The 16,904-nt window shown below is 33.8% G+C and overlaps 2 protein-coding genes across 2 annotated transcripts; one reads left to right on the plus strand and one right to left on the minus strand.

Moving 5' to 3' along the window:
- The first annotated feature begins 6,271 nt into the window (after positions 1–6,271).
- On the plus strand, positions 6,272–7,266 carry LOC132281878 (non-specific lipid transfer protein GPI-anchored 10). The gene is made up of 3 exons (XM_059783538.1): positions 6,272–6,639; positions 6,800–6,876; positions 7,127–7,266. Exons 1-3 carry the CDS (start codon positions 6,272–6,274, stop codon positions 7,264–7,266), a joined length of 585 nt encoding a protein of 194 aa, XP_059639521.1.
- A 1,685-nt stretch (positions 7,267–8,951) lies between these two features.
- LOC132284492 (uncharacterized) lies at positions 8,952–10,334 on the minus strand. Its single transcript, XM_059786604.1, has one exon. The coding sequence runs from the start codon at positions 9,761–9,763 to the stop codon at positions 9,161–9,163; it is 603 nt and encodes a 200-aa protein (XP_059642587.1). The 5' UTR covers positions 9,764–10,334; the 3' UTR covers positions 8,952–9,160.
- Positions 10,335–16,904: the final 6,570 nt, after the last annotated feature.

Raw genomic sequence — 16,904 nt, forward strand, 5'->3', positions numbered from 1 at the left:
AATTCTGTTATTCCTATTTGACACCTAAATTAATTTAGCGTCAATTGCGGAAAACTGGTACACAACACCCTCATTGACCATATAGTCTTTGCACTATCCCAAGAAATACTCAAATACTCGATCAGATCGAAGTGTCTTGATAAGTTTACCTAATCTGTGCTCCACATCAGTCTTGACCCTTTCGGAATATACCAAAAGTATAAGACTTGTGTCGCAATAGGTAAATTTATCCAAAACGTGAGTAATCTTGATTGGATGTTCATAAGACTACACGTGTACGTGTGTACCGACTCCAATTGTTCTTTATGTTTATTTCATTTGGCTGATTAAGCCCTTAGAGTTATCTATCCTTCAAAACAAGATTCACAAGTTTGGTTTAGGCTCCTCTGCCTCACTAGGTAATAAACCTTCTTTAACCAATCTTTAAATCTCATTTTGATTGATTATAACCCAAAAATAGACACCAAAAATACAATGAGTCAGGAATAACAAATTTTCTCTTAACATTCAATCTAGAAGATGCAACATTAGTTTCTACATCCTGCAAATCTTAAGAGCTTGTGATTATAGTATATTAACCATCTTTCAATGCACCAGAAGCAATCGCATATCTATTCAATTTTATAAAACCAGTTTTACAAAATAACGATCTAGTTTTTATAAACCACAAGTGAAACAAAAATTAGATAGCGTCTAACCACTGTGCATAAAGATAATTCTCTAATACTAATATCCTCATACTCTCTAATTTCAGATGTAATACTCCCACTGACTTAACTACAACCTTGGCATCAGGTCAAAAGATAAATATATTTCCATATCATCAAGGCTTCTGGATTCCTGAAATCCTTACAATAAATTGCAAACATGTTTAGTGGCTCCAGAATCTATCCATCAGGAATCAATAGATACAACCACATAACATGGCTCAATGATTAAATATATATTTTCCTATGCCACGTCATTGCTTAGACAGTTTGTCCTTTAGTGTCTTAGTTAACGACAAAAGAAACAGTTTTCTTCGCCCTCAACATACACTGCCTTATTCCCTTTAACCTTTTTGAATACCCATGTTCTGTGCTAGTCTAGTCCTATTATCATCCTTCTTCTGTGCTTTGCCCTTCCTCTTGGGCCTAGAAGAAGATGGTATAGACTAGGTTAGATTGATAGGAACGCCCATACTCTTGATTATCCCTTCATCTGTTACCAATTCTATAAGAATATCAGCGAGTGTGAACTCAAACTGATTCCTTATTTAGTTCACTCTAACAGAGTCGAACGAGTTTGGTAACAAGGCAATAATCATGTTAACTTGAAACTTACCACCCAAGTCAGCCTTATTGATCTCCAGCTAATTTTTAAATAATAAACAATCATTTTTCAAAATTCAATTTCATACTGGAGTTCCTTAGGCTATCTTGATGCTATTCAAGTCTGACATAGTACTTTGGCATACTCTCTATCTAATCTCACCAAAACATCTTATTAAAATTTTAACATGATGCTTGAAGAAAATAAAATAATGTAAATGTTAGCTTTGGAGCATATTCGAGGTAAACTCTAGAATATTGCACCAAGTCATCTCATTTGCCTTATCTAATTTATTAAAAGCATTAATGTCAAATTTGGTATTTCAAAGTAAAAGAGATAGGTATAGGAGTAATAAACACATTTTGTACTCTTACGTTGTGAATAAAATATCTAAGTTCATTTTCCAGTCATTATAAATAAGGTCCAATATCATAGAATATGTAAGCAAGCAGATAAAATGGATTAAACATAATTCATCTGAATATAAATGCATTCATACAACATGCAAGGTGAATTATTAATTCTGTCATGCATATTTAAAATTAAAATGAGTTTGTTAACCACATAATATAATAAATCTCAATCGAACAAGAGATCATTATCATTATTGGTGAACAATCCATTTTAATTAATGCGGGTCCCTCAACTCTGTAGCATAATAAATCAACCAATCAATATGTCAATAACTTATCCTGTTGGAGGAGTTCATTATTACTATTATTGAGATTCATTTGCTATTAGGCGAGCACTTCCATTGAAATAATAATATGTGGGTCCCTTAACCACTGCATGAAAAATCGGATAACCAATACATCAATAACTTATTCGGTTGGCGAAGTTCATTATTGTTATTGGCGGGCAAATCCCATCATTTCCATATCTCTTAAGACAATGCCTTGTCTATCTATATGAAATGATTTCCGATTATGTTTAGCCTTTCTAAAATCACCTAGTATAGACCACTCCGTTGGGGAGCTAACACTATTGATTTTAGATTGAGTGTATAACGTTATTAATGCTCTAATAAAAATAAAACATTAAATATGTTGTCATTATAATCTAGACTCTTTAAATCATGCGTAGGGCCTTATTTTTAAAGATCTAATTACAATGAACATTTAATATTTGTATTTTCACGAGACAACCATTCTTGTAATATTAAGACTCTTCAAATCATGCGTGGGGCCTTATTTTTGAAGATCTAATTACAATGGTGTTAATAACGAACGCCATGGGGCAATGTATAAAAATCCCCGCTCCCACTCAATTTTTAATCATTCATAATTAAGGTTTTCATTTTATTTATTTACATGATATAATGCATGCAAAACGTCTTAGTTTTAATCCAATTAAATTTAGAAAATATTTGGACTTTAAACGATTCACTAATATTTAATTTGAAGCACACTTTAAAAACAATTTACAAAAAATAATTTTGCGTTTCCCAATAAGTGCCCTCAAATTAATTAGTAATCAGATCCAATTAATTTTCATAACTTAATTAATATAAATCAAGGCATTTAAATAAATATCATGGATCCAATGCATGAATAATAATTAATAATCAATTATCTATTCCATGCATCACATACATCAATAAATAATTAAACCACAGACAGAAACAATTTAAATGGCCAATGGATTTAGCTTTTAACATTTAATTGCTCTAAGTATTGCCCGAGGGTCCTCCATCCACTTGCAAACACCCGTAGGAGACAAGAATGCGCCTGAAGAAGCATAACAGTGCCTGGAACAAGCCTGAAAGACCCCACACGCGCTCCCACGCGCCTAGGGGAGCTGCCAGGTCAAGACACGCGCCCCCACGCGCTTGCACGCGCCTGGGGCGCGTGGGAGCACCTCCACGCGCCTGCACGTGCGCGTGGAAGAGGTTGACTTGTGCTGGCGCGTGCTTCTCACGCGCCAGCAAACTGATGACCCTGGCGTGTGCTCCTCACGCGCCAGGTGTATTCTGTTGGTGCTGCACTTGATTGCAGCCCTTGATCAACGGTTGTGGATCCGGTTGCATAGTCCTGCGTTGCACCGGATCCTATCTCTTCCTCCGGTCTTGCCTCTTGCCGCCGGTGAGCCTCCGGTCACCGGAAAACCGCCGTTAATTCCAGAAAAATTAATAAAAATTTTCAGAAATTAAATTTAGGCCCTAAAAATTTCAGAAAAATTCCAGAAAATTTCTAAAAAATCCCAGAAAATTCCTGAAGCCTAATTTAACCCTTTTGGACCTTCTTGAAGCTTCATAGCATCATTTGATGAATATTACATGGCTTTAAAAATATTTACAACTTGAAATACAATGGGAAAAATAAATTACATCATTGAACTTTCAAACGGCTAAATCAAAGCCTTAATTACATTCATCCAAAGATAAAATTACATTCAATATTCCTATAAGCTTCATCCATGGCCCAACCATACATCATCATTCATTCACAATTATTCATACATCATCATGTATCAATATATATCAACATATTAAATCATACATCAACATACATCAATAAAAATATATATGAATATAATTTTGGATCCATGAATGATGATCTTCATAAAATCATGATCTCTAGTAATGAATCAAACCATGCTCTGATACCACTGTTGGGAAACGTGCAAGTTTTAAAAACTTTTCGAGGGATTTTGATTCATAGATCTTGATTCATCACATAGAGACAAGTTTTATGCAAAAATAAAAATATGATGTATCATTCAATTAATAGATTGAATACTTACATCAAAGGTCTGAGTAAACCTTTAAAACTTTCCTCTAAAGTGAATGTTCTCACTTATTGTAGATCCCTTAGCAAGATGCCTTCTCCTTGGATCTCCATCTTCTTGGTAATTATTTTGCCTTTAGGAATCATTCATAAGCCTCCATGAATTACCTCGGAAAACTAGGCTTGTGGGAGCCTCCATTAGATGAGAACATAAACCCTAATTTTCTAGAGAGAGAAAATTTATTCCTTTTTCCTTCTCATAAAAATCACCCCCTAAAATATACATAGACCATGTATATTTATAGGCAACATAAAAATAAAGAAAAGGAAACAACAAATCCTTCTCCATCTCTAATTCATATGTCTCAAATCTAATATGATTCCAATATCAAGTTGGGTTATGAGTGAGAATCCATTGGGCCTATTATTTTATTGGCTACAATGAATTAATAATTGGTCCGGTCCATGGACCCAATTCAATTAATTCATAAATTAATTTCTACTCCACTAAAAGAAATTAATTGAACTCCAATTAAATAATAAATAACCTCTAAGTCAATATTGCACTTTGACCCCTCTATGCATAATTAGTTATCGGATAAATATAGCCATCAATCCGACTACTTAATTAATATATTTATTTTGGTACCTTTGATTATTTCTGGCTCGATCACAATAAAACATTTGTTTGACAAAAATAATAATTTAAATAAATAAATATATAATAAATCATTTTGTCTAAAAACACACGAAGGCCTTCGAATTTACTTTGTGATCAACCATAATCAATACAAAATAAATACAAGTAGCAATGATGCAAATATTGAAAATATAACCCTCTAACTATTAATTACATAACTACCCAAAGTGTCGGTCTAAGGATCCCAAAGAATCTGCCGAACAAATCAAAGTAATTATTAATTAATAAAAGAGTCTATACTTTTCTCATGCTTAAGAGTCAAATGCCATGACGGTGATAGGGAGTAATTGCATACGACGGCTCTCGCAATATATCTCAACCTAACGCGGATCCAGTTCAAGTCTTAATTAATTATGAGTCCATCCATAATTACCGACTATGAACAATTTATAATTACTATTTATAAATCATGCATTGATTGTCATCACATACATATATATAAATATTTCTTGTAATTAAATGGACACTATCAATTTCATAGTGAATCGAAACATAATACATTGAATTCACCAATTATATAAATCATAAATATTTCAGATATGTCAGGAACATATGTCACTATAATCCAGATAGGAATTTGCTATGCCAGGGCATATAAATCCCAACAAATGTAATAAATAACAGATCTGCAAATAGAATAAAAGGGATTGCTACATATATACATGTTTGTGCATATGTATATGTCATGAAACTTCTTCTTCTTATTATTATTATTTTTTTCTGTTTTGTGGTCATGTGTCACCAAACTTGATCACCAGTCTTTAAATTTTTTTGAATTGCAAGTGCCACCAAACTTGATCACTAGCTTTTATTTATTTTATTTGAACTGTCTGAAGTTTAAGAAGAATAAGAACATAAATGTCTTTAAAAAGAGGGGGCTAGAAGCAACCACGGACGCAGAGAAAGGTCCTGTTTGGATGTCTTTTATGGTCCTATTTTTGTTTCACATTATGTAGAAGGTCATTATCTTGACTAGGAAACAATACAATTCTAATTTCCTTCAACATGGTCATTTTTAAGTAACAAAATTTATGATTTTAAACTCATTTTTGAAATGATTCTATTCAAGATGATTATTTTTCTATTAAAAAATATTTAAATGAGCCTATTCAAATTCGATAGTATATATATTCCAAACAGAGCCTTAGTTTTCTACGCATAGTTAGAGGTTATGAAACTGTGTAGACACAAAAACAAAAACTCTGGCCTGATGAATGCCAGAGTCACACATGATGCATGCATTTTCAATAGTTGCATATCTCTCATTGGGATTAAAGTACAGTAAAATAGTTGTGTACCATATATGTAGTATGTGTGTGTATAGAGAGAGATAAAGAGATGGAGAGAGAATAAGAAGTGTGTGTAGAATCACACACACAAGGCATGCAGATGGTCATGCTTAAACAATGCATTTTCATCTATTTTGAGCCCTTAGCAACTTGTTCTGAGCAAAAAGAAAGCAAATCACATTCATCTTAGTAAATTAACACAATTTAGTACTCAGTACTCTACAAAAAAAGCACACACATACACCATGCCTTCTTCTAAGTACTCATTCCCTTCCATTGCTAGCACTTTTCTGGTACTTGTGTTTCTCACTGGCCTCCCATCCACCACCCACTCACAAATTCCTGGCACCTCGCCTACGGACCCCACCATCACCCAATGTGGGCCACGGTTGCTGCCATTGACCTCATGTGCAGCATTTGTGCAGGGCACAGCCCCCTCACCAGCACAGCAGTGTTGTGACAACATCAAACAAGTCTACAGCCAGCAGCCCAGTTGCCTCTGCCTCTTGCTGAACAACACAACCTTGGCTTCTTTACCCATTAACACCACACTTGCTCTCCAGCTGCCCACTCTCTGTAATCTCCAAATTGGCATCTCTACATGTTCAGGTATATATATGTATACAATCCCAATTTTCAAACATCAAATCATAGTCTGGTCCACTCCCAACTATATTAACCAAAATAATAATAATAATATTAGATAAAATAAACACATATTTATACATTATTTGTGGATATCTTAATTGATTTTGTGTTGCTGCTGGTTTTACTGAAGGGGTGCCATTGTCTCCAAGTTCACCTTCTTCTCAAGTTTCCTTTGGGACAAAGAACAATTCTACTGTTGCAGGTATGCAAAAAATTATCTGGTCTAACAGATCCCTTTTTATTTTTAATTTATTCTCACTTTGTGTAAATTATATGAATTTATTTGTTGAATCACCAGTCAATTAAATTGCATAGAAACTGCGTTTCAGAAGCTAGAAATCTGTTAGACTACTCTAATAGTTTCTATATTCACATTATCATAAGATATTAATAATGCTTTTCATTTATATCTATAATCTTTTATTATATATTTTTTTTGGTGGGAATTTCAGCTTCTCCCATGGTGACAGTGGCACCAAGACCTACCATTATGGGATTTGGATTTGGGCACAGTGCTGCTGGCATAAGGTTGAAGATGGAAGATTACTTGGTTGTGTTGGTGGCTGCAATAGCATTCATGTTCAGTGAATGAAGTACCATGTTGCGTCTGAGTATAACACCATATATATCTATCCTGACTATATATTAGAGTATTGGATCTTTGCTTAGGTGTTTCAAGTGATTTTGTAAGACAGTTAAATCATGATTAGTAATGGATTGGTCAAATTTTACTTATGGAGTTGTCAAATTTTCTACACCTCAAAATTCCTTAAAAAAACTTTCCCTACTATGATCACAAATATTGAAAGAAAAAAAAGAAAAAAGAAAGTTAAACAAATGCTTTAAACAATGATTTAATGTTTCTCAATTAAATACAATAAATTGTATCTTCTAACATTTAGAGTGCGTTTGGATGAGATGATTTGGACGGATATGGAAAGAAAAGAAAAGGAAGGGTGGGGCTTAGTGTGTTTGTGTGTTTTAAAATGAGAGAAAAAAAATGATATTTGAATACTTTTATATTTTCTTTTCTTTTCTCTTCTATCTTTCCCCCAACCACAAAAAGAAAAAATATTTGAATACTTTTATATCATATAAATACCACTATTTTTTTTTTTTATGTATATGGAAAAAGGGAGATTATTTTGGATAGGCTTACGCTTATTTCTTTCTTTTCTCTTCTATCTATCCAAATATAAATAGAGATCATTGTTATTCTCGGAAGATTATTTTGGGTAGCCTCAATTGATAAGGTGGTTTCTTTTGTTAAACCCTACTTTCAAATAATAATTTGTTCTATTATTTTCTGTATTTTGCTTTGATTTTTTGTTTTTCCTGATTTTTCAATTTGATTATCCATTTTCCTTCTCATAGTTGATTCTTGTCTTTCTCAGCTCAATGGCATACTAAATTAGGTAATCCTTAATAATCCTAGAGTTCATGAAACTAAATCACCTATAATTGGGTTTAATCCTGGTCTGTGTTTGAACTGGGTCTAAGTTGGCCCATCTTAATCATACCCAATTCACACTGCAACTCTCCATCTCTATGCTACAAAATTTAACTAAGCCCTAATTTGGTTGGAAAGAAATGGCAGGATATGTTTTTTTTTTTTTAAAAAAAAAAAAAAAAAAAAAAAAAAAAAAAAAAAAAAAAACTTTTGGTATAAAATTTTGGAAGGATTTGGAGCCATACATGAGTTTGTTGAAAAAAATAGAAGGAAAAGAAAGGAAATATTATTATTTAAAAAAAAAAAAACTTTGTTGATATCAAATTTGTTCTTTTTTTTATAAAATAGAAAAAAAATACTAAAGCACGAAATACACTTTTTGAATTTGAAATTTTTTTAGTAGAAAGTATGAAGGTGCTCTCAAACAAATTCTGTTTATTAGGAAATAGATTAAAAGTTAAAACCAACTAAAAGTAGGTAGTCATTTATTAGTAAAAAATATCACTGTACATGATATTAACTAGTAGGTTTAGATGAATTTAACACCACATGTTATAATTTAATCTGGTTGCCAAGGCTGTTGTAAGCCATTATTACCTCACCGATCAATAAAGTCAAACAACAGTAAAATTTAAAATGTCGTACATTGGTTACTTTCTTACCTTACCCGATCAATTAAGTCAAACAACAGTAAAATTAAAATTAATAATATCGTACATTGGGTACGAAAATAAGATATGGTAGCATTATAGTGATGTGACTGAATTACAATAAATAAATTTTTCTTTAAGAAACTATCGATCAATTTTCTACTGTATAGAAATTACTTTTGGATTTAAAAAAGTGTCTTAATATTTCTTGATCTGAAAATAAAAAAATAATAATAATAAAAGCACAAGGAAAATATGAATTTCAATGTAATTTTTCTTGTCTTCTTGTCATCTGTTTTCATTGTCCAAAATTTACAACCTAACGATTTGATTCTTAAGGACCCTATACATACAACTGTTTCTAATTACTTTTTCTAATTGATTTTCTAGAGCGTAGACAACTCCGGCTGCGGAAACTCCGAAAAGTCGAACGATTCAGGGTAATCAAACAACCCACCCAACGTCACAAACTCGTTCACTTCCCGAGTCTCATCCACGATTCTCCACTCGAACGAGTCATAACTCGGTATCTCATCTTCCATTACCATCACCTCGTCAAACCCATATTCTCTAGCCGGCGAAACAGGCCTCACATCCATCGACTCGTTCTTCGTCTGCTCGCCTGACGGAGAGATCGCCGGCGGCAAACCCAGTTCATCGTCGGAGGCCTCCAGGAGGTACCCGAGGTCCGGCTGGGGCACGGCGGCAGAGTCATCGACAACCACCGCCGGCTGAGGCGGCGGAGATTGGTGCATGATCTCCTCTTCCAAGCTCTTGATGACCGAGTCAAGGTCTTGAATCGCCGGGTCACGATCCGTGACCGTATCCGAGTCGTCGAGTATATCGAGCAGGTCTTCTCGGATCCGCTTGGCCTCGGGCGAGTTGAACCCTGACTCATCCGAGTCAATTCGCTCCGACCCGGGAGACTCCAGATCCGAGTCAGCTCGGGATCGCTTCTTCTTGTTGTTTTCATTGTTAATGTCTTCCATTTAAAATTATAAGAGAGAAAAAAGTGGAGAGAGAGAGCTTCAGTTTCAAACAAAGACAAAAATCCCTCCGGGATCTTCTAGAGAGAGAAGAAAATAAGGGGTTAAACAATATCTCTATTATATGTATAGGTGGAGAGAGAGGGAGATTAGGTTTTATAGTTGAGTAAGAAACAAAGTTGTTGATGTATGTCGAGTTTCTAGAGAGAGAAAATAATGAAAAAGTTGAATGCTGTTTGAGAACAGAGGGAGGATGTTCCTATGGTGTATATATTTCCAGAGTGAGAGAAAAAAGATGGTAGTTGGACGAGGTGTAGGAGTAGATAGAAGAAAGAAATTTGTTGCCTTAAAAATTGTTGGTGGAGAAGGAAATAGTGGGTGGGAGGAAATTGGTGGAGTCTATAGATTTAGAGAGAGAAAAATATAATATATAGAGAGAGAAAGGGGGATGCTGGATGGTGGGTAAGATAAGGAGAACGAGGGTTTTATATAGTGGGGAAAGGGGGATTTAATAGTGGTTTCTAGAGAGAGAAATAATGTAGAGAGAGAAAAGGTGAGTTATTGGTGAGAGGAAAGAGAGAGGGGATAGGATTTATATAGGGAGGAGAAGGGAATGGGGATGGATTTTCGTTTTCTTTATTTAAAATTAATAAATGGTGGGATAGGGATAGATGTGGACAGGCGCGTGTTTGGCGGATACTTAGAAAAAACTCTCTCTCCTCACGGACATCTCGCGTATGGCCTCAACCTTTTCCTTATCTCTCTCTTTAATTTAATTTATTTCTCTTTCCCTCTCTTTCCATGGGCTCAATTAACTATATTTAAGTTTAGACCTTCAAATCCGCTTCCTGACAAAACTGTTGAAAGTCTCTGTTGGCCCTTTATTAGCTGGCTTCATGTCGGCTTGGCTCCCATTTCGGATTAGTCAAGACTCAAGAGCCGTTTCAACTTTCAAATAATTACTGTCAGATTTTTTTTTTGAGAGGCGGTTTTTTTATTTATTTATTTTTTATTTTTATAGCAAGTCCAATAATTAGAGGTTTTTTTTTTTTGTTTTCTTTCCTGGCAGGTCCAATAAATAGAGTACCGTAGGGCTAGTGGAGTGGTATCAAATTTTTAAAAGGGCAAAGTAAGAAAAATATCTTAATGTTTTAATTTTGGGCAAGTAATACATATATTTTTTATTTAAAAAATGATACTTACACCGAACTACGGAAGAGATAAACTGATTTTTCTGACCTACTCTATGTGTGTGTCTATGTAAATATGCCATGTCAAAATATTTAAAGTGATAACTATTAAGTTTCTCTCTCTTCTTTTTTGGAGTTTTAAATGTTAATAAAATCATCTCCATATATTTGTATTACCTTTATCTTATTATCAATTAAACCTATCAAATCATTATCAATTAAACCTATCAAATCAATAAGTTTTTTTTTTTTAAAAAAAAAAAAAAAAACCTTTCTTAAGTCCACATTGACAATGACAAAATAGATATTAGAAATATTTATGGATAAAAAATTGGAAATAATTAAAGAAGGAACTAAATAATAAATTCCTAATAGAAGACGAACAGTTAGGAGATCGAAAATAAAATTAGAAATTCAATATTTTGTAATGAGTCAGCGCTAAATATTATTTGTCTTTTTGTGCCATATAGATTCTGTCTAACAAATTGGTCTAAATTTTTTGTCTAAGTATCATGACTCCTTTTATTTTTAGGTATATAACTCCGGGTTATGTTGTATATATAATTTCGTTGTGTTTGAAAAATGAGCAAAAAAAAGTTTGAAATCACCATTAAGATATTAAATTCTAAAAACATCATAATCTTTTTCGATAATACCCTTATAAGAGCAAAGTGAAAAAAACACCCCCAATATAAAGCATCTTTTTTTCCTTCAACAAAGACTATAAATAGTGTCCAACAATTTTTTTTGTCAGTATTAAATAATTAGCAATAGAATCACTCTCCTCTTGTTCTTATAACAAAAACTGATCTAAAGTTTTTTTCTATTTTTCTTCTTTTGTGAATGACACTAATACAGAATTTAATTTTTATCTCTTAACTGTAAATAAAAAATAAAACCTAAAAAATATATATAGGCATATATGATATTTTAGAATTCAAATACCGATGAAGCAAATTATGTTGTTTAATTGGCTCAAGTGAATTGTAACCTAAATAATTTGTTACAGGTACTTACAAGATACTAACATTAAGAAATTTAGTGTATTTTTTCAATGAAAAAGAGAGGCTTATGTAAATATGTTATTATATTATACTTAAAAGGAGTGGCGCATAAAATTTATATTCTTGATTTACGTATTTAATTTACTAAGGTTTCGTGATCTAAGTGATATTTATACTATTTTTTTTATCAATGAAAAATAATAATAATACATAATTTATTATATTATATATATATATATATATCTATATTTTAAAAAAACTTTGTTAAATGTTAAAACTTGAAGTAATCAAAACGTAAAGTATAGGGATAAGTTTCTTGGCGGAATTTCATAAAGCAAACTAGATTAGTAATGGTGAAAGAAAAAAAAAAAAAAAAAAAACTAGATTAGTAATGTTAGGACATTTTAGATAGAGTTGCGAAAAAAAAAAAAGAAAATAATAATTAAAAAAAGGAAATAAAAGAAGAAAATCAAGATGGGTCCACTTTTATCTCCTGCGATGTGCTAAGCCGACTGCTATAAACAAAATGAATGGCTGAGCCATGCATGACCACAATCCAATCTGAGCAACAGAAAAAAAGAGCTACACCACCGACGATTCTGTAATGGCAGCCACCGAGTCAGATTTATCGGCTCATGCATGGCACCACGTCGAACCAGTATCACCACGTGTCCAATCTACCACAATGGCTGCACAGTCTCACAGACATGTATATATATATATATATATATATATATACTAGTATATATTTTATCTGTATATAATATATATACACCCTATCTCAATATTTAAATCTTCAATATTGCAACAATGTCTGTATATAGGTTCATTGTTTTTGTCGGTAAATAATATATTTCATATTAAATTTAAATTCTCATGCACTAGGGAGGTACATGTAATATACTCCGTATTATGTATGATTTTATATATTAAAAAGTAAATATAGATTCGGTTTATTGTTAGGTACTACTCTTATTAAAAAGTTTTGATGTAATATATCATCCTTTGATTATAAAATTAAGAACAAATTTCTCAAAACCCCCAAAACTACTATTAAAAAGTGATTATAAGACTCGAATCAGTTTTAAAAACTCCTAATAATATAGCAACGTTATCATTTTACCCCAACTCTGGCAATTGGCCGTTAAGAATATGTAAAATGACTAAATTACCCTTATTATATTTTCTTTTATTTAAAAAAATAAAAAAATCATATTTTTGAAATTACAATATTATCCTTCACAGTATACCTAACAGTGGGTACAATATTAAATTCAAACGACGTTGTCGCACAAATTTCACTCCTCTCTCTCTCTAGCATGGCAGCCATGGATGACCTTCCATTACGGAAGATACAAATATCGGGCCCCACGTTAGCCTCTTTGATCCAACGTTTCTCTTTTTCTCTAGGTGACGTGGATGGCGTCCTTTTCGGCCATGTCACCCACATCACTCCCTCTCCTTCTCCAACGACCTGGCCACCGTCGCTGACGCCACTACCACCTCTTCCGACTCCCCCACCCTCGGCGCCACAAAACCTCATTCTTTTGCTCCATATCCACCTCCACCTCCACCTTCTATGATTCCACAGGTCACCTCAACGTCCTCTCTATCCGCCACCTCGTCTCCTTTGACCAAACCCATAACCAGCTACCTCATCCTAAACTTAATTTCGTATTGTCATCGTTTTAGTAAAATACATGTTCAATTTAAGGTAAAAACAAATTTGCAGGAACCACACAATTTAAGGTTAATATACGAAGAAGTACGCGCAACTTCATTTTTAGTGCAATACGTAGACTGTTTGTTTATTTTAAGCTTTTCATGTAAACCTATTTATGGAGGAATGGTCCCACTCAGATGGTTGTTAGAGAGATTTATTATCGTGAGACTTGATAAATTTCTATGGTTGAAGTTATCGAAACAGTAAAAAAATTGTTGGTCAACTGAAGCTCCAGCAAATTTGACAAGTTTCCTATCTCCCGTAGGTTACCTGAAAACCTCCATTGAAGCCGGCGAGAGCAAATCTCGAAACAGTTTCATTGAGCTTCAAGACACCCGCGAACTTTTCAGCAGCAAACTCCAAAATTTCACCGAATAGTTCCGGTGACTGCAACCAACTTCACCGGTGAGCATGCGTAATGGCAACGGCGGTGCGACACTCCATTACTACAATATAGTCGCCACGGTGGTGCAGCACTCCACGGCCATGAAGATGGCTTCAATCTCACGAACTCAGCTTTGGTCAATGTAGAATCGTGCAAGTCTTGGAACTCTGTTATGTCGCCGTCACCTTCACCGTCGTTTCAATTTTAGGAGCTCGCTGTTGGGTTTTTGCAATGGGGGGCCGAGGTAGCGTGGACATGCACGTTGTCGGACTAAAGTGGGTTTCGCGAAAAAGAAATGCATTGGACTGAAATGGGTTTCGTGGACGTCCTAAACCCATGACCGAACCCATAACCAGCTACCTCATCCTAGACTAATGGAGGAGAGAAGATGAACTAAAACGATGACACTGTGGGTGTGTTTTTACTATTACAAGCTTGGGGGTATTTTCGGTATAACACATTTAAATATACATCACTTGTTTGGCACATGTGACATTAGGGGTATTTTCGTCACACAAGTCAATTTGTCAAAGCTTTTGTTAACCACGCGGTGGGTTAACGGAGCCAATTGCCAGAGTTGAGATAAAATGATAACGTTGCTATATTGTTGGGGGTTTTTAAAACTGGTTGGGGGTTTTTTGATCACTTTTTAATAGTTTTGGGGTTTTTGAAAAATTTGCCCTAAAATTAAATACATATTTCATTATCATGTTGCATGTTAAAGTGATATTGTATCAAAGTATGTGACATCTCCTTTTATTATAAAATAAAGATAGAGATTTTGAGTTTTTTAAAAGTGTTGAGATTTTGTTAGGAAAGAAAAAAAAAAAAAGGAGAAAAAAAGAAAAAAAAGGAGAAAAGAAAAAAAGAAAAGGAGAGGTTATGATACTTTAGTACTTTAAAGAAAAATGATCATCTATAGCTAATTGAATTGATAAGCCTATTACTGCTATGCTTTAAGACAAAACCATCAGGGAAGACAATCTAATTTATTGAATGACGTCAGCAATGTAATGTACGGAGTAAATTGTATTGAGGAGACAAAATATAAGTGAGCGTGTATGTATTTATTTGAAACAAAAAAACAAAATTCATGACCGACCGACTAACAAAGACCGGGTAATCCGGTAAACTATTCGGTGGGTTTGAGCATCTCATGAACTGCCACGTGGGCAAAGGATGAATGGTGGCCGGTCACGTGCAGGTTGGGTTAAGTGATATCACGTCCTTCGTGTCGTGGTCTGCACGAGTATTCCGCTGACATTATCAATAACGCCCGGCATCATTATGGAATTACATAAATACCCCTTGAAGTCACTGAAATTACTGGATTTTTTTTGGGGCTGTTTGGTTGGGAACATAACCATCCTCTACTCTGGAGTAGGATTTGGTAGTCAGGATATCTCAATCCTTGATAGCAATAACATCTGCGGCCAATCTTTGTTCGAAAATAGTCACTTCCACTTGAATGCAAGTTCCAAACAATGTAGTGTTTTTGTAGAGCATATATATTGAAACTTCAATTCACATGTTAATAATGTTTTCTTCTTTCACCTTCCCAAAATATTTTTTTCTTTATTCGAAAATGATAAAAGGGCCTATGCATGTAGTGCCACATACGATCTCCCTACTGAACAATATTTTTATTCATTACATGTTGAATGAGAAGGCTAAATGTGCTTCATGATGAATTTTACATAACATGAAATACACGACTATGATTGACTGATCACATCATATATACATCTACTATGATTATATGCGTATAATACTTGCATATATAGCCCGATGTATGCGAGTAATTGTGACTCACCGTTCGATACATGATTATGACTGGTTGCTCAATACATAGTTATGATTAATCCACATATAGCACGATGAGCGATTATGACCGCCTGTAACATCACAGAAGGATCGAGGTCGTATAAGAAATAGAATTTTGATTAGTTTACAGGGCCCACCCAATATTCAGAGTAGTTTCCTGGTATGAATTGCTTAGCAACGAGGGGAATCAAATCGAAATCAATGTTGGAAAAGATGCTTTTGGTGGTCCATCTATTGTCTGTCTTCACTGTAGAATCTCTCTCTCTCTCTAGAAATTTCATTGCCGTTTCGTCTCGGTTCTCACTAACCCACATTTCGGAAAAGTCATTAATCAGTCAGCTTCTTTCATACTCTGTTGCGTGCAACCATAACAACCTCCCTCTTGGCATGCGTCGTGGAAAAAAAAAATACACACACAAACGCACTCATATCTACGGAATGAAATTCTCCCATGAAATAGTGAAATATTTTACTCCCCTGTCTCATGTTAATAGTTTATTATTTTATTTTTACAAATCTTGAATTAGTTTCTTTTTTTTTTTAAAATCAAAATATCTTTTCTTTATATTTTTATTATTGTTCTTTATCTTTTTAAATTAAAAAACACAATTTGATAATTTTAAAAAGGGACAATGCATTAATTACATGTGATTTAAAAACTTCAATTTCTATAAATAGACTTCTATTGTGGGACGGAACTAATACAAAAAAGATTATGATGTGTCACATCGTTACAATCACTGTGCACATACATAACTCAAAAAATTTCATAGTCTTTTTAATTAGCTCCAAATTAAACGTCTTCAACAACCACTGAAGATGCTTAATGTTTTCCACAACTACCGAAGATTCTTAACCACCACATCACTCTCAAAATCAACCCCTCCTCAATGACTCACCCATCTCAACAACATCTAGAACCACATATAATAATTTTAAAACCCTAGCTCACAATATCTACACCAAGTCCCATCTCCAATCCAACTCATTTCCCACCTTACATCTACACAAATTCATC

This window comes from Cornus florida, unplaced genomic scaffold (genome assembly GCF_030987335.1).
Source record: "Cornus florida cultivar Cherokee Brave unplaced genomic scaffold, ASM3098733v1 CherokeeBrave_3.0.0_Hap2_Chr11, whole genome shotgun sequence".
Lineage (NCBI taxonomy): Eukaryota > Viridiplantae > Streptophyta > Magnoliopsida > Cornales > Cornaceae > Cornus > Cornus florida.